The sequence below is a fragment of the Cebidichthys violaceus genome, unplaced genomic scaffold (genome assembly GCF_023349555.1).
Source record: "Cebidichthys violaceus isolate CVI_PGR_0920_01 unplaced genomic scaffold, fCebVio1.0.p SCAF_17, whole genome shotgun sequence".
Lineage (NCBI taxonomy): Eukaryota > Metazoa > Chordata > Actinopteri > Perciformes > Stichaeidae > Cebidichthys > Cebidichthys violaceus.
The window spans coordinates 2989218-3014719 of NW_027176340.1; the positions used below are offsets into that span (position 1 = coordinate 2989218).

At 40.4% G+C, this 25502-nt stretch overlaps 1 protein-coding gene across 1 annotated transcript; it reads right to left on the reverse strand.

Annotated features, from left to right (window-relative positions):
- Positions 1 to 6038: 6038 nt before the first annotated feature.
- Positions 6039 to 18408, reverse strand: LOC137873732 (myosin heavy chain, fast skeletal muscle-like). Its single transcript, XM_068712112.1, has 40 exons — positions 18379 to 18408; positions 18045 to 18255; positions 17775 to 17918; positions 17534 to 17690; positions 17318 to 17345; positions 17084 to 17198; positions 16883 to 16975; positions 16733 to 16796; positions 16553 to 16651; positions 16369 to 16472; positions 16031 to 16169; positions 15302 to 15420; positions 15044 to 15193; positions 14778 to 14948; positions 14383 to 14689; positions 14044 to 14117; positions 13440 to 13527; positions 13113 to 13230; positions 12902 to 13025; positions 12685 to 12821; positions 12183 to 12438; positions 11849 to 12091; positions 11579 to 11755; positions 11359 to 11504; positions 11174 to 11264; positions 10532 to 10921; positions 10293 to 10419; positions 10059 to 10177; positions 9768 to 9964; positions 9408 to 9591; positions 9169 to 9334; positions 8957 to 9081; positions 8558 to 8866; positions 8261 to 8464; positions 8053 to 8178; positions 7597 to 7767; positions 7272 to 7376; positions 6591 to 6686; positions 6290 to 6421; positions 6039 to 6156 (listed from the first exon to the last, which is right to left on the reverse strand). Exons 2-40 carry the CDS (start codon positions 18246 to 18248, stop codon positions 6136 to 6138), a joined length of 5820 nt encoding a protein of 1939 aa, XP_068568213.1. The 5' UTR covers positions 18249 to 18255; positions 18379 to 18408; the 3' UTR covers positions 6039 to 6135.
- Positions 18409 to 25502: the final 7094 nt, after the last annotated feature.

Here is a 25502-nt window from a genome sequence, read left to right on the forward strand (position 1 = left end):
AGTCCTTGGGTGGGTCCAGCCTCCCTTCTTATATAGCAAGAGATCAGTGTTCACTCAGCAGAAATGACCTGCTGTATTTGGTCATGTACTTTTAGGCTCTCATGCTTGAGTATTTTTGCATCTAATCTGACCTCTGCCGTCTTTTGTCACCGAACAACACAGACAGTTTATCACGGATTAAACGCCTGTCACTTTCACTTTCACAGTCCCCGCTTTAAAGAGGCAAGTGATACGAATTTAAAAGAGAAATATGTACACAGACTGTTCTTTGAAATCATCATGGTTGACCAGTGCATACTCTATAGACGGCTTATTGTCGGTGTCATAACCAGAGGAACCCAACTTTATCAACTAGAACATACATGAACAGAATTTTGATGTGATGCTCTTTCATTAATAAGAATATGAATCAGAATCGTTTGTTTTTAAATACAAACCACGGTGTCCTTAGGGGCTTACAGCATGTAGCACATAAAACATTTGTCTCATAGTAAACTATTTTACAGAAAGTGCACGGTGCCACACAATAGTCACAGTTAAACGACACACTGAATTTTAAAAGTGTATAAATAGATCAAGACACATACAATGCAGCATTTTTTTTGAACCCTTTGTAAATATTGTTCTGGCAGCCGTATGGGTTACTGAAGTTCAGACATTGTTTTGGTCTTTACAATAATCTCCTTAATGCACCTTGGCACTGCAGAGGATCCGACTTTAGCCGTGGAGAAGCTCTCATGTGTCACTGGTATTCTGTTGCAGAAGCCTTGCAAGTCTTTCCTGTGACAAAGGGACAGAATTGGGCCTAACAGTTGCTAATCTAAGAACCTGTGAAAATGATGATACCTCATGATGGCAGAAACACTCGACGAGGTCTGCGCTTTACAAAATCCTAAACTTAATTAGATTTGTTCTGTGGGGATGAAGGACAATGGGAAGAAGAACAATACTCATATTTATAGCGCTTTAATTTCCTCTGTTGTTTAATTCATGCATCCAGGAGATCCGATAAAAACATGACATATGTATCCTGTGAAAATAACTTGACAAACAAACGGAGATGGCATTTGCTTTGAAGTTCCCTTGATGCAAAAGTCCACCACAAATCCCATTTGGCACTGTTACGTCACTGTCAATACATCCAAAACGGCAAATAATAATATTTTACAATATTTTCTATACTTAATTTGCGGTGTGAAATTCTGCCACCGGTGTCATGACGTGAAAACCTACAAACTACTCCACTTTGAGTGATTACACAGCCTGCTTGTAAAGTTGTTGAATTATCTCGTTATGACAACCAATGGCGGGACTCTTTTGGAGCGGAGCCAATGTTTGAGTTAATGTGACAAGATCACAAATGCCACATCACGGCATCACACTCTCCGAGTGAGAAATGCATGACAAGTGGTCAAGTGGACATTTATTATGCCTTAGACTGTTACAAATGTCTTTACTCTGAGTATGTTGCATTCATGAGCAGTACATAAACATTCAATAAATGGTTTATAGCATACTACTGTACAATGTAGTGTTACAGTGTTGAATGCATTTGTCAACAACTAAAGTACATAACTGGAGGCTGGTGTATAAATTACTATGAGTATAGTGAAAACACAGTTTTAATGATTTGAAGTTGTTGACAATACTGGACATTAATAAAGATAAACAAATATCTGCTTACAACTACATTATGTGTTATATAACATTTGTTATAAGTTTGTATAATTGTAAGGAATACTAAATAGTGCTACCCAAATGTATTGCTACACAGTTGAACCACATAATAGAAGATAAAACACACTTATAGAGAGCACTTATATGCAATAGAGAGCGGTATTAAAAGTTGGACATTTTTTTTGGGGGGGGATACAGAAGTAATTTCACCAGATATCATTTTAAACTGGTCTAACAAAAGCATTCCTGTTTTCAGACATGACATATTATCCCAAAGAATTTTTGCAATTACTGAGGAATATTTCAGGCCTGATTATAGTGCATAAAGGAACAGACAGGCAATGATTGCAGCAGGGGGGGGTCCACCTTCTATTTATGTGCTTATTACTTTCCAGCAGGTCTGCAGCCTGAGTCATTGTAATCTGTGTGAAAATGTGCAACACGAAGACACTTTGAACTTGAATTACTGCCGTCTGGAAAAGGGAAGGAAGCTGGTGAGGAGCTTGAGATTGAGATTTATAAACACTACAATCTCATTCAGTACTCTCACAAGTGTGTTTATGTGTCAACGCAGTCATTTTTAATAAATGTAAACAAACAAGAGAAATGATTAGTAAGCGCAGAATTTAAGGAGGTAGTAATAGACGATTGTAAATGAACTGGTCATACTATATTTAAGTAAGAAGTGAAAACGTGTTGTTGCCATGTTTACTCTCTCTGGTCGCTGATTTTTTGGGTACATGACTATTAGGGAGCTGTCTGGAGGGGAAGGAGTGCAAGGTTTATATTAATCCTCCACTGACAGTGCTCTAACACAGTCTGAGGCTTCATTCATTTTGACTATTTCTGACCCACAATTGGCCCTAAAATCTCAAGCTTGTGAATCTACAGAATGACAAATATTTAGTGGTCTGCTGGCTCAGATGTCTGACTTTCCTGTTGCTTTATGAGGGTGTGATGATCCTCGAGCCCAGACAGATGACAGACATGTTCCTCTTAAATGGGGTCGTCTGGCTGGGTCAAAGGGCCTCAGCTTTCTAGGGACCATCTCTGAAATAGGATCTTACGAACATAATCACACTATTTCTGCCACATCACTCAGGGAGGTATTGGAATATTTCAACTCTTTCTATCATTGTCACCTTTGTATATTTATAGATTGTTGGAATTAATTGTTTATGTGTATTCGTGTATTGCCACCCGGGGGACAAATAAAGTATTTTGACTCAAGCTAATTAGAATTGACTTGTAGTTTATACCTTCATTACTGATCATGACTTAGCGGCCCGGAGTTCGAATCCAACCTGCGGCTACCTTAAACTGTATATCTAATAAAGGTAATTAAAAAATTCACTTTAATTTCTACATTTTACTCATGTTTCCTGTTTGACCCTCCAAGCATCAGTTTGCTCCCATTAACAATAAAATGTATGCTGAAAAACTAAATTAAAGCTTCTTCTTCTTTTAACAAATCCTTATTTTTCTCTTATTTACACACATTTAAACAGAGAACCAGAGAACACACACGTATTTCTTTTTATCACTTTTACCTGATATATTTTCTAGCATATCAGATTACACGTCTGCATTTCTGACGGTATAACCAGTGTGTGTGTCTGTGTGTGTCTGTGTGCGTGTGTGTGTGTGTGTGTGTGTGTGTGTGTGTGTGTGTGTGTGTGTGTGTGTGTGTATCATCTCCTCCTTGTGCTGCTGCTGAAAGTCAAAGGTTTAGAGGTTTGTTGTTTACAACTCAACTGTCAGTACCAGACATGAGAAACTGTCTGGTACCCCCCCCCCCCCCCCCCCCCCCCCCACCGGCCTACAAACACCAGTTTACAGTAAAGAAGATCGCCAAGAACTGAATAACATCTCTCCTAACAATGTTTTTATACCCAAAAGTCAGTAGTTTACTTTCAAAAATCCATTATCAGCTTTGTGATTGGCTGGAATCCGATTGTCTCCTCCTGTCCTCGGACAATGCTCTCCATTGGTCTAAGTGATCCGCATAATGTCTGAACAGTGTCCTCTGGTCCGACCTGTCCTCCTCCTCATAAAACAGCATGTACCCGACCACCACGTTTTCTTAGGGCTATCTTCACCAACATCTCTGCTTGATCAATACATCTCCTTCCCCCACTGTTCACACCCCACATTCCTGAAGTCGGCTCACCAAACTCATCTCATTATCATACAGTTGTTTTCGGATCTGAAAAGCCCGTCTCAAAGGTCTCTCTCTTTCCCTCAAAACATTCAGTAACTGTATTTTACAGTTTGATACATAGAATGATTATACTTTTATGATTTAACACTTTTCCAAACAAACATGTTATAACATTATATCCACCACTAGGAGTACTAGTTAACATTGCTTTTTAACTTTAAATTCTTCACAGAAATCCTCAGTGAACAGGTGATTCGTTTTGTGTCTCCAGGTTGTTTGGGGCAGGCACTTGTGTTGTCTCAAGGGCGCGGATGTATTTATAAACCCTTTCTTTAAATGGTCTTGTTGTACACTGTGTCCTGACAGATGAACCGAAGACAAGGCCAGGCTTGTAGCTTGACCTTCCCTTAAGGCAAGTGTTTGTTCCCCATGCGGGGCAAGAAGGGGATCATGTTATATGATGTGTAGTAGTTTGCATTCTTTCCCTTTTGAAAGATGACACTAAATTGGCAAAGATGAGGAGAGGGCATTAGGAGCTAAATACTGAGGACTTCACACCCTACGAAAGAGGTCTATATATTCAATAAAAATGTGAAACCTGAGCTCTTATGCTCCCGGGTGTGCTTATTAGGAAGAAATACAAATATAGCTGTCTCCTCAGCAATGCTCTCAGAGCTCAGCCATTTGTCACTGCCTGAAGTATTATTATGGAACAACCTTTGATAGAAAACACTCCCTTCCTTGGTGGTCCTAGTCTCAAATACAACAAACATATTGATGCTTATAACAATATATCGTAGTCTTACGTCTTAAAATCCTATTGTTTTTAGTCACTGTGTGTGAAATCTTACTCAGCGCTCTGCTGCAGCAAATGCTTGAACTGACACCAGATAAATAAACACAATTTTAAAGGATTACTGATTAATGAGACGGAACAATTCAACCACTTGTGTCTAATTTATATGACTGTCCACGAAGCTTTAGGTCTCAAATAAAAGTAACAGAATGAGAAATGAAAATATGGAAATCGTGACGTACGACTTACAGCATATAAAGCAGTAAAAAGTCCTTAACAGACAGGGATAAAACTGCAGAAGTATACCTCTGCATTCTCCAGACAATCTATTAAACCAGTTTGAAATGTCTGTTTTTGGCTAATATGTGATTAAATACTTGACAAATCAAGAAACGTCATCACATTTCCCATAATGCATCAATATTAAATCTATTTAAGAAGTAGTTACCTCTGTATAAATGTTAGAGCAAAAACGTCTGATGGTAGACAAATGCATATCTCCTCATTACCACGTTCTCCTTCCTTCCTCCAGTTAAGAAATACATGCCAACCAGATTCATTCTGTCAATTGTTATCGTTTTCTTTACTTCATCTTTTAAGAATTACTAGTACTAGAATATTACTTCATCCTGCCCGTAAAGTATTTTGCTTTTGATACAGATTAAGGGCTTTAAGTCCGAAAACTTGTCAAGCATCAAATAAGGTTATAATTTCCTTATTTGGCTATTCAGTGAAAAGCAAAATGCTTTAGTTCCTATAATGAATCTTAACCCACAGTGTGGTCACCTAACCATAGACACCGCTGTGCACAGACACACTGAGGTACCACTGTGTGTTGCTCTTCACTAATAGGTCTATTTTCATCACAACTTGACACGGTGTAACATGTGTCTTGAGGCCCATAAAGAAACTGTAAGGTCACTGGAGTAACATTATCACCACGAGCCAAAGATTTGCACTTATCGTAACCTGCAGGACTTTTAGACGATAACAGGCGACAGTTGACATCACGCCTATTTTGAATGGTGGAGCAGCGCGTTGCATGCTGCTCAAGCGTGAACACCGAATACACGACTCTAAAACCTGTTTATCTCCAGTGTTACTATTAGTAATTACATTTATGTTCTCCTGATGAAAGTTGGATGAGTCGTCTAATTTACTGTTTTAAATGTATAAAGAATGTCAATAATTGTCTTCAGCTAAATGAATCTCTGCATGAAGTGAATTAATGGAGCAAAATTGTTTTTGTGTAACACTATAGTACACACTTAAAAATACTCTGTGTACTTTAAAAGAATATGACTTACATTTGAACGTTCTGCTTATAATGTTTGCGTATATAATTAACTCCATACGTCCTTTGAATTAAGGTGAAACCAATATATTAATGACACAGAAAGGGTATTCAGTTGCATGGAGATTTATTTCTTGTTACACATTAGACAAAAAAAAAACGTCATATTGTATGACTTCTTGTACTGTGTCATGTCTGGACTGATGCTCATTCTTCACCCTCCTTTCCCTTTAAATCAATACAAAAGAGACAGTGGGGAGTTAGCGGTTCAACAGCTTGTCAAGATGTAAAGATACAGAAGTTCCTTGAATGAATATCATTGGTGTACAGAGTGAAAATAAATATTAATAAATGAACGCACCCTGACGATCTCGCGGCTTTTGGCTCTCAGCTTGTTCACCTGAGACTCGGCGATGTCGGCTCTCTCCTGAGCTTCATCCATCTCGTGCTGCACCTTCCTGTACCTGGACAGGTGAGTGTTGGCCTGCTCCTCCTGGGAAGCGTGAAGTTAAAGAGGCGCTATGTTGAACAATCTTTCCAAGCTATATGAGATTAAAACCATTAAATGACGCTGCATCATGCTGTCAGTCCTCTGGTGTTAGGAAAGGTGTCACTGGTGTGATGCCTATTTGCGTTGCATGTGTCAAATAGTTCACACTCACAGCCTCCTCAGACTGCCTCTTGTGGGATTTCACTTTCAGCTGCAGCTTGTCCACCAGATCCTGCAGTCGGGCGATATTCTTCTTGTCCTCCTCAGACTAGAGGCGGTGTAGAGTACAGTTTGTCAGACCAAAACTAAAGCCAATGCCGTCATCCCAACGTGTTGTGGAAGGATCTTTAAACACACTCGAGAGCATGCAGTTACGATCCAACAGATAGCTTCCAACGGGAAGCCACTTCAGAAGAAATGAACAAGAGCAACCAAACGTGCAACAAACTCTGACAATATGAATTAAAGCACAAGAGCAGAGACAGTTACACAATGTCAGTCGGGAATCCTTCAGTCCTGTCAATCAAGCTGCCTGTGGGAATTGAGTTTACATGAAAGCGTTCCTTCTCTTTACAGTTTCTAATAGTGTAAATCTGTAAAAAATATCTATAAATAGCCCTCATTGGTCATACTAATCTATGCACATAACCACAATGCCTATTTTTAGCAGCGATCAACTCTTATTCGCTTGGCGTTTCAGACATATGATGGCAATTAATGCCCTCTAGGGGTTCGAAACATATTCTACACCCAGTTTGACTTTAGCAGCACACATTTTATGCTAGTAAGTAGTTGTGTCCCTATTCAATGTTAAGGTGCACAATGCAAGTTTTATGTTTTGGTTCTCTTGTACCTGGTAAGTCAGTTCCTTCACCCTCCGTTCATATTTGCGGACTCCTTTCACAGCTTCAGCTCCACGTCTCTGCTCGGCCTCGACCTCCGACTCAAGCTCTCGGACCTTGACGATAAGAGGTGCAGATTTTTATGGTGACGGGAACACGTCTTTTATGAGCTTGTCGGGTAACATGTTTGTTACAAGTAGAAAATGCAGGAGGTTTGTAAAGGCCCTGAAATTAAAGCTGAAGTTCAGCAATTTAACCTCAATCATGGTTTCATTTCAAATCAAAATTGCAAGAGCACAGAGTCAAAAAAGAAATGAAAGAAAGAAATGAACTTACTCTAGCCTCCAGTTTCTGGAGCTGCTTCTTGCCGCCCTTCATGGCCAGATTCTCAGCTTCATCAAGGCGGTGCTGCAGGTCTTTCACTGTCACCTCCAGGTTCTTCTTCATCCTCTCCAAATGAGAGCTGGTGTCCTGCTCCTTCTTCAGCTCTTCTGCCATCATGGCGGCCTGAACATCAAGTGATTGTAAGAAGGGCAACGAGCAGAATGATCAAAGAAAATAGGCCTAATTATGTTTTTGTTTTTTTGAAATAGAACTGTGTCATGATGAGTCCACGAGGGCTGTTTTTTTACTTCTCCAGTCATTAGTCATCAATTTCATTTAGCTGTCCTTTATTTAAAACAAGGGTACGGGAATGTCTCAACTTTGAGATCCAATATTGGACCTTCGGTATAAGCATATGGGTTTTTAATGAAACAATAAAAACATGCTAAATACTAAGACAGAGCTCACATCAGTGATGGCCTTCTTGGCCTTTTCCTCAGCATTTCTTGCTTCCTGGACAGAATCTTCCACTTCACCCTGGACCTGAATGAGGTCAGCCTCTAACTTCTTCTTGGTGTTGATGAGGCTGGTATTCTATGATTAAAGAAGAAACAATCAATTTGCAGATATGGAACTATTGAAGAACATTCTTGTTTGTCAACCTTTTGAGCTTTACCTGAGAGTGCAGCAGTCCCACGCGCTCGCTGGCATCAACCAGCTCCTGTTCAGCCACTTTGCGGCTTCTGTCCGTCTGCTCCAGTGCAGCTCTCAGCTCCTCGATCTCAGCCAGCATCAGGGTGTTCCTGCGCTCCACCATGGCAACCTGCTCCCTCATGTCTTCCTGGCCTCTTATGGCGTCATCAAGATGAATTTGGGCATCCTAAATGTTAAAACATTGAAAGATTTGTCAGCTAACGCTGTCAGCTTGTTTTCAAAGCGAGATGCTCAGCCACAAATCCTTGAGTGGATGTACCTTAAGCTGTCCCTGCACGTTTCTCAGCTGTTTCTGGGCTTCAGATGCCTGGCGGTTGGCGTGGCTCAGCTGAATCTCCATCTCGTTGAGGTCTCCCTCCATCTTCTTCTTGATTCTCAGGGCATCATTCCTGCTCCTGACCTCGGCATCCAAAGTGCTCTGCAAGGACTCGATCACTCTCTGGCTGTTCCTCTTGATCTGCTCGATCTCCTCGTCTTTCTCTGCAAGTTTTCTGTCAATTTCGTTTTTCACCTGGGTGAGCTCGAGCTGGATACGGATGATCTTTGATTCTTCATGCTCCAGTGTAGCCTACAAAAAATTAAATATATGTTGGAAAACTTCAGAATGAAGAAGTTATTAAGAATACAGAAGGCTGCAGTTTTTGGTCAGTTTGAATACCTCTGCCTCCTCTAGGGCAGCCTGGACTTCTGCTCTCTCGTTTTCTGCTGTCTTCTTCCCCTTTTCAAGCTCATGAATTGTCTTTCCCGTTTCAGCAATATGCTCAGTCAAATCAGAGATTTCCTCTGTTGAAAAACACAAAATTCACATAATGCAAAAAAGTAAAGAATGCATTTCATTTCAACAACCACATGCAGTATTTGATGTCTTACGCTGCAGGTTCTTGTTCTCCCTCTTCAAGGTCTCCAGGTGGTCCAGAGCTTCTTCATATGAGTTTTTAATTTTAAACATCTCTGTGCTTAAAGCGCGAGCCTCCTTCTGAGCTCCTTCAAGCTCTGCATGGCTCTCCTCATACTTCTGCTTCCACTCTGCAAGAACCTGAAATGTAAGAAACAAATGAGTGTTTTCTGTCACCTCATGTTGAAACGGTACAATACGAGACATATCTAACCTTGTCAAAGTTCCTCTGCTTCCTGTCGAGGTTAGCAGCCAGAGCATTAGCTCTCTCCACGTCAATCATCATGTCCTCCACTTCACCCTGCAGTCTCTGCTTTGTCTTCTCCAGAGAGGCACATTTTGCGTTCACAGCCTCGATGGATTCTTCTGCATCCTGAAGACGCTGGGCAAGCTTTTTCCTGTTGAACCATACTATGATGAGTTATAGAATTGATGCATGTGATAACAGACTCAAGCTCCTATGGAGGTGAATCCCTCCCAAACAACCAACTGAAAGTGCGTTCAGTGCTACAGTGGAAGAGCTTCCGTTTGTCATTGAAAGTGTTCATACAAAGTCAAAATCGTAATGACTTACTTAGCCTCCTCCAGCTCCTCAGTGCGCTGAATGGCATCAGTCTCGTATTTGGCTCTCCACTGAGCCACCTCGCTGTTGGCCTTTGACAATGCCCTCTGCAGCTCAGATTTGGCCTCCTGCTCCTCCTCGTACTGCTCTCTGAGCAGGTCGCAGTCATGACGAGCTGACTGGACAGCATGAGCCAGGGCGTTCTTGGCCTAATAATGACACAATACATAATGAGGCAAATCAAATTTCTTCTTTCAAAAAAATACAATAGAATATTTGCTGCTACATTAAACAAACGCATACCTTAACTTCATCCTCCAGGTGCCTTTTGAGCTCCTCAATTTGATGAATGTAAGCCTGTTTTCCCCTTGTCAGCTGTGAAACAAGCGACTCCTTTTCTTCCAACTGACGACCAAATTCCCCTGATTGGCAAATTATTCTTAGGTTAGTGATTTGTGCTGACTTACATTGTGATGTTTTGTGAAAGGTTGGAGGCTCAGTTTGATGTAATATTCTCATCCTAAATGTTGCTCTCACCATTTTCGGTCAACAGCCTGGATCTTTGAACATTAACCTCATTTAACTGATGCATATGTTCTTCATTCTTGGTCTTTAGTTCACTTAGTTGATCCTCAACAGAACGGCACATTTTCTCCAGGTTACCCTACGGACACAAATCAACGTTGAGTTCACTGTAGTCGTAATGCTGTCGATGATAAAACAGAAATTGTGGTGATTTCTATTCTTTGAATAAAAGAAACATTTCTAAATGTTACTTTTGATTTGGCAATGGACTCCATATTGCTGCTGAGGTCATCAATCTCCATCTTGTATTCGCTTTTCTCTTTCTCCAGCTTCTGTTTGACTCTCTGGAGGTTATCGATCTGTTCTCCCAGCTCTGCCACGCTGTCGGCCTGCTTCTTGCGGAGAGCTGCGGCGGTGGCCTCGTGCTGCAGGGTGGACTCTTCCAGATCGCGACGCAGCTTCTGAAACTCGGCCTCGCGCTTCTTGCTCATCTCGATCTGAGCGGACGTCGCTCCACCGGCTTCTTCCAGCCTCTCGCTGATCTCCTCAAGTTCCCTGGAAAGATCAGACCTCTGCTTCTCCACCTTGGCCCGAGCAGTCCGCTCAGCCTCGATCTCCTCCTCCAGCTCCTCAATACGAGCCTGTGACAAACACTTATATGTCTCAAGTAAAGCCTACGCCGATTATTGACGCTTATATGAATAATTCACAATCCTTGTTATGGCTATGGTTTTACAAATGGCTTAATTATAAGCATGCACGTGAAACAAAGATGTCCATCCATCCTGTCACTTCCAGAAAAAAGATTACTGTGAATATATTTTTACATATTTTTGCATGATACAATCACTAACATTCAATAAACAAAGCCTGAACACATATTTACACATTACCTGCAGTTCCTTGATTTTCTTATGAAGTTGAACACCAAGTGACTGTTCATCTTCTATCTTTCCAAGAAGCTGACTCATCTCAAAGTCCCTCCTTAGATGGAAGAAAACAACAATGAGAAATGTTGAAAGCGCACTGTTAATTTGGGAATTGCGGAGGTTATAAATTAAGATTCATAATAGCGTACTTCTTAATTTTCTCATCAGATTGCTGCTTGTCATTCTCCAGATCCATTATGGACTCATGGGCCAGTTTCAGATCTCCTTCAAGCTTTCTTTTTGATCGCTCAAGGTCCATGCGAAGCTTCTTCTCTTGCTCCATTGAACCTTCAATCTAGTGAAATCACATATAGTGTAAAACAGAAATTCTTTGGTGCACTTGTTTCAAACAAAAACACAGCCTCTCACATCGTCCACTTGCTGCTCCAGCTTGGTCTTGGCCTTCGTCAGAGTGTTGACTTTGTCTTCCTCTGCCTGTAGATCATCAAGGGTCTGCTGATGGGCCTCTTGGAAGGCTTTCTTCTCTTTGGTCAACTTGACAATGGTCTCATCTTGAGATGTCATTTCCTCAACCAGGTTTTTAACCTTAACAGTTTATATAAATACAGTTATGAAATATTCAATCACAGTGTATATCTATCAAACACAGTTTAGTGAAGTGAAATGAGAGACATAAACCTTGTTCTCGGTGGCGTGCTTCTCCTTTTCTACTTTGGCCAGGGTGAGCTCCAAGTCATCGATGTCTTTCTTCAACTCAGAGCACTCGTCCTCCAGCTTCCTCTTCTTTGCAGTCAGCTCACCATTCATTTCCTCCTCATCCTCCAGTCTCTCAGCCGTCTCCTTGACTTTGGCCTCCAGCTGGATTTTGGCTTTAATGAGCCCCTCACACCTTTCCTCTGCATCACAGAGGGTGTCACCTTCCTAGAGTTGATATATAACATCAAAATGATAATTAATTAACATTAAAACCAGGATCTCTGAGAACGCAATTCCCACTTTTTTTGTAACTTACAGACTGAATTTGTAGCTGCAAGTCATTCTTCTCCTGCAGCAGAGAAACCATCTTCTCCTCCAGTTCTTTCTTCTTAGACAGAGCCTTTGCTAGATCCTCTTTCATCTTTTCAAAGTCCTCTTTCATTTGGGCCATCTCCTTTTCAGTCTCTGCACTCTTCAGCAGAGGCTTTATTCTGAAGTACAGCTTCATCCATGGCCAAGTTTTGACATTCATGAATGAGCGAATGTTGTACTGGATGGAGTAAATAGCTTCCCTGGTGAAACAAGAATCCAGATGCGATTATTAAAGAAACTGTTTCTTATTGCTGCAACGCTAAATTTACATGTACATGACACTAAACATGCACTGATAATAATATAACATGCTGTTATCAAAAAAAGTTATGAATTAAAACAAAAATGACATATCCTGTATCATCCCATACTTATAGCAAACTAATATCAATCATTTCAATCATTTTGGCTGTGAGTGCCGGTGTATAAGATAACAATCACCCCACCTTCTCTGCATCATTTTGGAAAATTCTTGTCTCATGAGGAAACCTCTGCAGAGAGCCTGAGTCATTGTGACCAGTTCAACCAGTTTCTCATCTCTCATCTCCTCAAGCGTACCCAGTAGTCCAGCCTTGAAGAACACCTGACGATAGAAGTAATATTTGTTTCAAGCCACACAGTGATTTGATTACATCACGATTGTGATGAAGTACGTTTATTTACCTTGGTGTGGCCAAATCGATACTGTGATTTTTCCACACTAATGGATTCCAGCAGTTTCTCTGAGGCCTTCTTGTTGTCAATAAACTGTCCCTCGGGGATGACACTGGCGTTCAATACTTTGTATCTGAAATGATCGGTTTAAATCAGATCATCAACGGAAACAGAATCAACAAATGTGGACTGAGAGGTACAGAACTATAGCGTCTGCTACCTCTGCTTGAAGTCAGCGTAGAGGATTCTGCTGGGGAAACCTTTCCTGCAGATCCTGATACCTTCCAGCACACCGTTACACCTCAGCTGGTGGATGACCAGGAAGTTCTCCATGAGACCTTAAACAGAACCAAGCACACCAATGTTATAGCTAATGAAGACCTTGCACAGATCAGTGTCATTTGCAGAAATCGCCCTGATTTCAAACAGAGACTATGGGACAGAGAGCCTAACCATACATAAGATGAACAAGAGTGAGTTATGGGTTCATAAAGACCTCCCACATCCTAATTGCTGTGAGGAATTTGAGACTTTTTTTAGGGCTAACCTGGTGTCTTTGATTCATTGGGAATCAAACAGCGCACAAAGTGTGGGTGAGTGCTCCTCAAGTTGGTCATCAGCTTGCCCAAGTTTTCCTGTGAATGACAAACCATTTATTATACATATTCTCTCCCAAAATCTGGACACTGACATGACTACACTATCCGTAGTGTTTCACAACTTAGATAGCAACACAACAAAAATAAATGGTGGCAAATTAACGATCTTAACATTGAAGTTTCAGTTTGTTCAGGTTGGATGGGAGAGGCTTTGTGGTACGTCTGAACTTAATTATATGAAAACGTATACATGTGTTTTTGTTATTAGCTCAGACTTTTTTTTAATAATAAATGTTTTGGAGATAATCAGAATTAAATTAAAATTTGCTGTGTCAGAAGATTGAACCCAGACTATTCATGATGAAGGTCTCCCTAATCAATACACTAACTTGATCTGCAGCCATGTGCATTCAGGTAACAAACCTGGTCTGCTACAAGAACAAAATCTATGATTTTAACAAGTCACTACATGGTTGCTTCTTGTGTAAAGCTTAGTGTTAGGATCTCCTCATTCATATAAGCATTTAAGAGTGACCACAAAGTAAAAAATACCCTGAAGAGAGCCGACACAGTCTGGAAGGAGCCACCCTTCTTCTTGCCACCACCCTTTTTTCCACCTTTACCATCTGTAAAAAAAGATTTAAAATTGTTATTTTCATTCTGCAATTTGTTTTAGAAATTATTTCCAAGCATGATGGCATTCATGTTGCTGAATTTGGCTACTTTTTTATATTCGTATCGTAAATTCTTTGTACAAACCCTCTTAGCTTCTCTTAAACCTTCCCTGTAGAAGAACTAAACTATGTACTGGTGATGTCTGGCTATGATGCAGCACATTTCCTTCAATACTTCATCTTGTGTAATTCATTATATATGTATAAATAAAACTACCTTCTGATCCGGCATGTGATACATAGAGGTGAGCCAACAGTTTGACTGAAGACTTCTGGTAGAGCTGAACCACTGAGTCGTTCAGGGGGTCTTTGTTCTTATCCAGCCAGCCGGTGACGTTGTAGTCAACGGTGCCGGCGTAGTGCACCAGGGAGAAATGGGCCTCAGCTTTGCCTTTGGCAGGTTTGGGTTTCTGGAAGGGAGCACTTTTTCCAAGATGCTGGTCATACAGTTTGTTCTTGAAGGTGACGTCTGTTGCCTTTGGGAACATGCACTCCTCTTCAAGGATGGAGAAGATGCCCATTGGCTGTCATGATGAAATGGTTATTTTAAACACAAGATTTCAAGTCATCGGATAGTTTACCGTGTTTGTGAATATTCAGCGTGTCTCTCACCTTCTCAATCAGCTCAATGCAGGCGGCCAAGTCCATACCAAAGTCAATGAACTCCCATTCAATTCCCTCTTTCTTGTACTCTTCTTGCTCCAGGACAAACATGTGGTGGTTGAAGAACTGTTGCAGTTTTTCATTGGTGAAGTTGATGCACAGCTGCTCCAAGCTGTTGTACTTGTGACGGGACAAAAGACACAGCGTCAACCGTCATTGTGCTGGTTCAATCTGTAAAAATGTATTCATTAAATGCCGTGTGTTGTTTTACTCACATCAAAGATTTCAAACCCAGCAATGTCTAAGACACCAATGAAAAAGTTTCTGGGCTGCTTGGTATCCAGCATCTCATTAATTCTGACGACCATCCACAAGAACATCTTCTCATAGACAGACTTGCTGAGAGCCATCACTGAATTATGCACCTACAAAAAAAAATCAGAGTCAGAGTTCTAGTTATTTGGAACAAGGGGTATTTATATAGTAAGTATTACATTTATGTTCGTTCACTTATATTGTTTTTTGCAAATTACCTGAGGCACCGTTTGACCTTTCACCACCATTTCATTGCCGACCTTAACTCTTGGGTAACACAAAGCCTTCAGCAAATCAGCAGAGTTCAGGCCCTGGAGGTAGGCGATTTTATCTGCTTCTGTCCAGAACAAAAAAACCCAAAATTATCACTCAATAATGCTAATAAGCTACAAAGGTGATTGGCGACGATATGAAAATCTACAGTAGTTTTACAAAATCCATCCATTCATCCTGTGCTGCTTGTTTGGATCCAGGTCACTGTGACAGCAGGCTAAGTACAGGCTCAGCGCAGGCCATGCTAGACATTGTTCTCCTCGGTCAAATCCTCCAGCTCATCCCCGGGAATCCTAAAGCGTTTCCAAGCCAGATGAGAGCCAGCATTTTCTGGGTCAGCCCCAGGGTCTGATCCCGGCTGAATGTGCCCAGCATGCATTTCTTGGGAAGCATCTAGGAGGAAGCCTCATCAGATGCCCAAAACACCTCAACTGGCTCCTGTTAATCCAAAGGAGCATGTAGGTCTACTCTGAGCTCCGTGGACTCCTCACCCATGGCCTCAAGGGGAGGTCGAGACATCCTAGACACCCTAACTTTTACAATGCCATTATTCTCAATTGTACAGATACACAGAATATAAGTGGAATTCTGATTAAATGTATGCAGTGACAAAAAAACAAACACATTCCAGTATGTTTGTAATGATTCATTGTTTAATATTAAGAAGCGTTTACCTTCAGTGCCGTCGGGCTCAGCCTGCTCTTCACGCTGCTTCTGCTTGAACTTCATGTTTCCGTGATGGATCACAGCTCCAGTCAGTTTGTAAATGCCTATTTTCTCTTCGCCAGTGAAGCCCAGGATATCGATGGCAGTCTGCAGAAACCCAGATTTCTGTTAATATGTTGTCTTTCAGTAAAGGATCCTCATGACATACAAAGGTTTCCCGGTTCACTGAGTGTTATCAGCTGCAGATGTAATAATGGCATCTTAGGAACCCTTACAGTATGTGCAATATTTAATCACTTTAAAGTTAGAGAGTAAATGTTTTGGATTTTCCAACATGTGTACTCACATCAGTGGCGATGAACTCCTCAATGTCGTCAATACTCTTGACAGTGATTTCACCATGACTGATCATGGGAAAGTCGTAAGGGTTGGTGGAGATGAGGAGGGCGTCTGAAAAACATTTATTGGGTTTCATTGTACAGAATCAGGTGTGTTTATACTATCAAATGATATATGGCAAAAAGTCTCACCTATGAGCTCAGGTTTGTGGCCCGTCATGAGCTGATAGAAGATGTGGTAGCTCCTCTCAGCAGACAGCTGGAACGTCACTCGAGACTTCTCCAGCAGATCTGTTGATCACAGTCAGTTCTGTTCTATGAGCTGAACAAAAACAAACCCGAGGAATCTGCTTTATTATTTTCTACCCTTACATGTTTCAATGTCTGCTGAGGCCAGCTTCCCAGTTGTTCCAAAATGGATTCTGATGAATTTACCCTATTCGAGTAAGGACTGTAGATTAGTATTATAACTTCTTGCATTCTGATATTGTTTGAAAAGAATCAGGTCAACAAAACACTTACAAAGCGGGATGAGTTGTCATTCCTCACAGTTTTGGCATTACCATAAGCCTCCAGCAGGGGATTGGCTGCAATGATTTGATCCTCCAGCGACCCCTTCATTCAAAAACAAATCATGGAAAAAATTCATGCTTCATACCCGATAGTCCAAGATCACATTCAATGTCTATGACAGCTTCTCCTAAAACAGATTTGTTCATTTACCTGTATCTTGCCAGACGTTTGCTCAGGTTGCTTCTTTCCTCCAGCCACTGCAATTGTCGCAAAGTACTGGATGACTCTTTTGGTGTTGACAGTCTTTCCTGCACCAGATTCTCCGCTAGAATGCAGATGATTATATGTGAAGCATGTATTGGTGTAAGTCCGACATGATACAGGACAGAAATAACCAGTCTGTAAATTATCAGTCCAAATTTGCTCACTTTGACATTGACTTACGTAATCAGGATTGACTGATTCTCACGATCTGTTGAGAAAATGACATTTCAACATTGTATTATTGCATTAATTTATCTAAACAATTTTACTGCATTCCTTTCTGTATATTTCAGCCGTCAAGGTATCACAATGAACTGTATGTTTTCCAGTGACAACAAACAGAACGGTGTGTAACTTTTGAAGACTGCCTCCACAGATTCAAGACAATTGTGATACCTTGGAGCATGAACTGATAGGCGTTGTCAGAGATGGAGAAGATGTGGGGCGGAGCCTCAATCCTCTTCTTGCCTCTGTATCCTGACACAACCACTGAATCATAGACTGGGAGCCACTTGTAGGGGTTCACAGTCACGCAGAACAGCCCTGAGTAGGTCTTGTTATAAGAAGAGGACATTTATATTAAATATCACCTTCATACTTGCAATGTACACTGTATAAGTGCAACCACCGGTCTTACATAGATCATCCACGCTGCATATCGCTCTTTGAGGTTATACAGCACAGAGGGCTCGCTGAGGTGGGTCATCATGGCCATGTCCTCAATCTTGTCGTACTTCGGAGGGTTCATGGGGAAGATGTCATCGTCCTTTACAGTGAGCGTCTGCACCAAAACAGTGAGGAATTCATTCTGTGATGTGCAGCGCCATGATGAAATAAAGAGTGAGGATTTGTAGCATTAATGTTACTTGTGTCTATTATATTATATAACAATAGATAGTCTACATACCTTCCCACCCTGAATTTCAACAGTGGCTTTGCCACCTTCCTTCTGTACTAGTTTCCCCTTCAAATACATCTCTTTGGGCTCCGTCACGTAATAAGCTGACTTGGCATCAAAGGGAGTGTTTTGAGCTTCTATTCTCTCCCTTTCAGATTTCCGGAGGTATATGGCCGCCGGGCCAAAACACTGCATTTCCGCGTCCGTACTCATGGCACCTCTGTAATTAAAGTGTAAATTAAAAAAAAATGTTTTAATTGAATTAATAGAAAGACATTTTAAGATTCAACAAAATTAAAAGGTTACATCTAATTAAGTAACTATTTGCATGAATGTCATTTACCTTTTTGTTGCCAAGCGATGAAGTTATGTGGATACTAAGAAAAAGTCAAAATCGGATTAGCATAAGAAACACGCGCAACATTCTGCAACCCTAACTAATCGTTTCACTAAGTAACAGCACTGATCACTGCATAAAGTGTGAGAGGAGACTCACCTACGTTGGCGACCCGTCAGTCCTCAACTTCTGACCAGGCCCGGGAGTTCTTCTTTTATACTGAAATCGCTGGACAGCACACAGGAACAGCACTCCCGTTTAGGTCATCAGGTATCAGATGGCCTTCTTCTGCCCAACTGGTGTCACCTAATCCCATATGATACAAAAACAGCATTAACAATAAATAAAACCCCAGATTAAAAACAGTAGATTCACGTCCAAAAACCAAACGAGCTGATAATGACAATGCACTCTAAAACTTCAATGTGTTTTACTAAGTGGTGAATAATTGACATATACTGTATTTTTCAGTTACTATAGGATTTATTTTTGTATAAATGAAAATTAGGAATTGAGATGTATTACTCAACATCTTTGTGAATGTGGGCCAGAAAGTCTTATTATTTTCTCTAGCTGCATGTTTATTACACCTTCAAACTAGCTTTCAGCAGCGACATTGTTGAAAACGTCTCTTGAGCATAGAGCCAAGTGTTCAGTTAAGGCTAATTTAAGATCCCATTATGGTCCATTATACCGTTGTGTTTTCTCTCCAAAGAAAGATGACACCTGGGCCGCTGTGAAAGTATTCTCCTGTGGTGTGATTATGTTGCAATAAAAGGTGACATTCAATATCTCTGGCCTTTCTTTCGACTTATTAGGACTTACAGCAAATATAGCCTCCATCTCATAAATGCCCATGGTCTTACTATTGCAATTGTTGACAAATGCATCGAATGCTTCTGTTAATTACATGTCAGATGTATTTCAGCATCCTGTTACTAAGCACCTCAGAAAGAAAAAAAAAAATCCAGGCTGTGAAGCTCCTTATTCTCGCTATCAGTATTGAGACTAGGTCATAACCTCATCACGTTCAATTTAGTTAGGTTTCTGTATCGTGGTAAGTAGAGATCGACAAAAGAGTTTGATGGCCAAAGCATGGTGCTGGCATTGCTTATTGTTTGCTTATTGTTTGGTTCCTGCAGAGGCCTCTGATGCTAGATATGCTTGTGCTGTAAGTCTTTGTAAAAATGTGCCAACCAAATGAGCTGTGTGTAACTGAGTCATTTATGGTACTTACAGTAAATATTGTTTAAAAAAAGAAAGAAAACTCTCTATGTTTCTTAACTGTAGGCAAGTGCGGTGTGTTGGGTTAGGGAAAAGTTAGTTAGAGAAATATAATCTTGAAATTGTTCGATGAGAACTTCTTGTGGTTTCTCAATTACAATTAATATTAATCATAATTTTGAGTTGTGTCTATGCTCCTGTATGGCTTACATAAACAAGCAGAGATGACAATATGTAATCTAAACGGAATTAATACACGATAACGGTTATCTGACTTCGTAAAAAAAACAATAATCAACGGCAAATATTTGCCTAAATGGAAACAGATTAACAGCTTGTTCACATAATAGACCACCTGTTGGTTTTGGGTAAACACCATCTAGTCTTCAGGGTGGCCAAGACATTTTTGAAATCCAAAGCAGCTAATATTCCCTTGAGTGTGATAAGTAAGACGTCTCTGTGCAGGTGTCACATTGCTGAAAATGTTGTTTGGTTGTGTGTGTGTGTGTGTGTGTGTGTGTGTGTGTGTGTGTGTTACCATTTACTCTGGCATGAGAGAGAAATTCATAAAAGCGTAAGAAAAAGAGGAAAAGAGAGATTAAGACCGATGGTTTTCTTTGCGGTTTTCTTGAATTTACAAGTGGACCTTTGCATTTTTTGTTGTTACTACATGTGAAATATAAAGTACTTAATGTCATGGTATTATCTGCATTTAGATGTGTATTCTTTATTCCATTGAATTGTGTATCTGTTGATGATGATAAAAAGATGTTAGTATTACCGTTATATCCATTTCATATGAGGCTTTATAAAATGATACAAACATGCAACACAATGGCTTTTTGTTGCTAAGTGATGCAGTGACTGTATGATGAAACTCCCTGATCTGACGTGAGATCTGGCCTCTGGCATCAACTCAAATGTCAACGTATAGGAAAATCACTTTCAGCCATGTAAAAATCTTCTCCTCTTCAGACTCATAGTCAGTTTGTACATATTTGTCTTCATGTGCCGTTAAATATTCAAAACTCAACACTCACATAACTGAATGAAACCTGAGTGTCTTAATAAAGTCTGTGTCTTTTATAGTCCAAAAAGTAATGATAACGCTCACATTAGTGTGCATGTAACTATTATTAATGCATGCATTAAATTAAGAGGATTTAATGTGTTGTTTTGTTTACGACAATTCTTGGTTAAAGTATCAAAGTACAGTATTTCATCAAGATTGGGGCAGAACAAATGTAGAAGAAATTGCAGGAGTTGGTTGGATGAATTTAAAGGTACAGTGTATACAAAGCCACCGCAGTGAGCAGGTTTGGCGGTGAAGATACGAGTTCTGATGACATTTCGTCTTAAGCATGAATCATTAAAGTGTGTTTGTTAGGTGTGTTGACATGAGAATAAGGGAAGTGAGGTAACCCCTGTGAATTACAAGCGTGTTCTAGGTCTCCACGAACAGAGCTGTGAGTGCATGAGGCTGTCAGTGGTTGACTTGTTCGCTGACCCCTCTCACCTGGACATAGACCGGCTCCAGTCCCTTCCCTCTGGCTGGAGGCTGCCGTCCATCAGGACCAAGACCAGTTTCTTCCCTTCTGCAGTTCATAAACAAAGCCTCTGACTCTGACTCCTACATCCCAAAGACAATGTCCTAGTGTTACACACCCTTGCCCATACTTTCTATGTTTCTATATTTAAACACACTTGCCACTTTTATAATACACTTGTTTTAAAGTACTGTTATCTGTTTGCTTGTTACCACATTTTAATATGTTTCTATTTTTAAATGATGTCTTGATTATTATTGTGTTTGTTGATTGTTGTTTGTCACAAAGTCGAATTCCTTGTATGTGTAACGTACTTGGCAATAAACGGTTCTGATTCTGATTCTGACATGGCGACGGCTGAGCCGGTGACTAGAAGTCAACAGTGTTAACAGTACGAACAGTGCAAACAAGGAGAACAGTGCAGACAAGGAGAACAGTGCAAACAAGGAGAACAGTGCAGACAAGGAGAACAGTGCAGACAAGGAGAACAGTGCAAACAAGGAGAACAGTGCAGACAAGGAGAACAGTGCAGACAAGGAGAACAGTGCAAACAAGGAGAACAGTGCAGACAAGGAGAACAGTGCAAACAAGGAGAACAGTGCAGACAAGGAGAACAGTGCAGACAAGGAGAACAGTGCAGACAAGGAGAACAGTGCAGACAAGGAGAACAGTGCAAACAAGGAGAACAGTGCAGACAAGGAGAACAGTGCAAACAAGGAGAACAGTGCAGACAAGGAGAACAGTGCAGACAAGGAGAACAGTGCAGACAAGGAGAACAGTGCAAGCAAGGAGAACAGTGCAGACAAGGAGAACAGTGCAGACAAGGAGAACAGTGCAAACAAGGAGAACAGTGCAGACAAGGAGAACAGTGCAGACAAGGAGAACAGTGCAAGCAAGGAGAACAGTGCAAACAAGGAGAACAGTGCAAACAAGGAGGACAGTGCAGACAAGGAGAACAGTGCAAACAAGGAGAACAGTGGTGACAGAGCTAACTGTTAACTGGGGGGGGGGGGGGGGGGGGGGGGGGGTGCTATGCTTCCGTCAGTCGGGATGACATTATCTGCAGTAATCACCCGTCTGAGAGCGGCCAGCCTGGCTACAAAAATAAACAAGAGAGAAGCTCGGATTACAACACACACAAAGAGGGAGAGCGGTTCCTTGCTCAGGTGGACATTACTCCTGTATTGTGTTGAGGACCTTTAACACAGGACAGATATAGTCAACACATGTTCTTGAATATACTCTGACAGTTCTGTGTCTGTCCCTCAAGTATCAGCTACCAGATACCATAGAATAAATATTACATATGCCTATAATAAATAATGGGTGTATTTGTCTCTGGTTAGTAATTCTAAAATATCATGTTTAATGTTTATTCTTTAATCTTTCATAACTACGTGTGTCCAGCAGTTGTGGATTTCTCTGTTTATTGCACATTGCTGCATCTTGCATTTAGTATTTGATTTATGTTGAGTTTTTTTAATTCAACATAAATCATGTTTGACTTATGTTGTGGTTCATGTTTGAACCACGTATCTGTAATTACAGATACGTGGTTCTCTGGAAGGGAATACAGAAGAACCAGTTCTTCTCTCCACTTTGCTCATTTCTGAATGAGTATTTGCATATTACTGTATTCCCAAAACACCATTTATTCACCCAGAAATACTTTTTATTACAGATTCATGAAGTTAATTTGGATGATTCATTGAAGGTTGTTAGTTTTGTTTCCATTTATCATTGAGTCTTTTTTCTTGGAACAATTTTAGGTGTTCTACAAATAAATGACAGAAAAGCTGATTTACAACAGATTTAAGTAATAAATAGTATACCTTCAGCTATCTTGTTTCTTTGATGTTTCTGTCCGTTGACATCGATCCATCTCACCCAGGTCTCTTTTCTTCTTCTTCTTCCACTTCCTGTGTACTGTGTGAGGAATAATACAGCATCAGTTAGCTGGTTTTCTATATTACATAATTGGTTTTATTGGTTAGCTTTATCTTGTCATTGTGAAATGGAGGTTAACTCAACCCATTTTAAATATGACATTTGGTTTACAAGGAGTAAAACACAGCCTGTGAGAATAGCTGTAAAATATGTTCTGTGGCTCGGAAGGTGCTTTACACATTTTGTAAAAATAGCTCTGATGATGTCATCGGGGTTTTCCCAGCTGGGGCTTGATATTTGTAACAGAAAACCTGCGTTACGAACTGTAAAAAAAAAAAAAAAAGTACCAGTAATTTTGGTGGTTGACCAATATTAGGGATTCAAAGTCCGGATCTTTGTCTGGTGCTTTGATAATGACCATTCCTCTTTCAGAAGGAGAGGTTCCCAATGTTCTTGTCTGTCTTGAAACTTGACACATGAATATTTAAACAGTAAACACTTGTCTTATACACAAAGACAGAACTTTTTTTACTGTAACGTGTAATTTGTCTAACTCAAGCTGTTTAAGCCCCAACCTATACATTCATCTGTCTCTTGTGAGTTTCCTAATTTAAAATGGAATGCTGGAGTTCCTGTTTAACAAAAACATATCTGTGCTATTGTCCCCTTGGGTTTGAAGGGCTAATGTCTGAGTGAATTACTTAATGTGAGCACCATGGTGTAGTGGCTCCTCCCACAGTCCAAAGACATGCAGCTTAGGTTATTTGGAGACTGGAAATTGACCGTGAACGTTTATCTGTCTCTATATGCGCCCTGCGATGAACTGGCGACCGGTCCAGGCTGGACCCTGCCTTCACCCAGTGTCAGCTGGGATCAGCTCCAGCACCCCGCGACCCTGAGTAGGACAAGCGGTTTGGATAATGGAATGGAATGGAATATTTAAGTGTCTATACTGGATGCATAACATAAGCTGCACAGTAGGTGACACATAACCTTCTTGTTACAAAACTCTGCGACTGGCTATACTGGTTTTATTTTAGTCGCACATTTTACATCTCAAAAAAGGCAATACAAGAGCGACCCAATATAAATGTAAATAATAAACTACAGTTGTTCATTACATTTGAAATCAGATGATACAATAGTGAAGTAATGAATTAACAGCTGCGACCGGAGACAGGAGAAAAAATTGAATTTTATCATAATTTCCATATTTCAAAGTGAATTAAATGAAAACAGGCAAATATGTGAACAGTGAAATACTGACATGTATGTACTAGAACCACCATTTTAAAAGGGATATGAAGGGCTGTCCAGGGGTTTTCTCTGCATTCTGTTCCAATGTGTGCCGAAAGAGATTCTTTGTGAGCCTGAATAGGAACAAAGTAAAGACGAAACATAAGTAAATTCATAATTCTAAACGGGTATTCACAATTTAGCATCATGAATGACTTAGTGTTAGAATATTTAACTCACTACTTAATGCATGATGTTGGTGACACGGTGTAATGCCAAGACACTAGAGGTCGATGATTGATAGAGTAGCTGGTGTCATCAGGAGCATGTTTGCACCTTTGCAACTTGAGGCTCCCTCTGGTGTTTATACGATGTCAGTGACCCCCACCACAAACATGAATATACACACACATCCTTGTGACAGTCCTTCACGCTGCCAATGAACTGACAGCACCCCGAGCATTCACTCTCAATGTGGTCACGAAGAGAGGTCGTTGCTGCCCAAAGGCTTCGAAAGAGCAATTTGATTTTCATCATGCAATTGATGCAGAAAGGCCAATTACAGTGTATCTCGAAAAACTTTAAAATGCAATTTGCTGAGTGTCATGAGTGAGGTCAGAAGCTTCCAAAATATCATGTATGACGAATAGATTGTTGGAGTCACCACCCCACTTTTCACACTCTAATCCCAGGAGCTCTGCTGCAAGATGGATAAGTAACCAGGGTCAGAACCCTTACACTGAGGCCTCCTTTTAACCAGCAAACCCTCAACGTTGTCACAAACTAAAAAGTCAGGACATTTTTCAAAACCAAAGTCACCAATTGCAAATACGACGTACGTCCTGATGCATGAATTACACCAAAGCAGTTCTAATGCAGACGTTCTTGAACAGAACACAATTTCGCACACAAAAAAATAGGCTGAAAACAGCTGATTTCCGAGAAGTCTGACACAACTGCAATTTTTTTTTTTTACTTTTATAATTAAAAGTAAAAAAAGTAAAGTTCAAACACATGGGCACTGAAAGTTAAACAACCATAAGAACCATTCCAAATAGTCGGAATGATTGCTATACCACAACATGCAGTCAAACTCAAAAACAGGGTTTGAAAGTCAGTCCAATTACTGAATAAACTACTCATACCCTATAAGTATTACTCTATAAACTGTAAATGAAAATATAACAATGCAAGTATGAAAAATGTTTGTACTTACAATGTTAAATATGGAAGCTA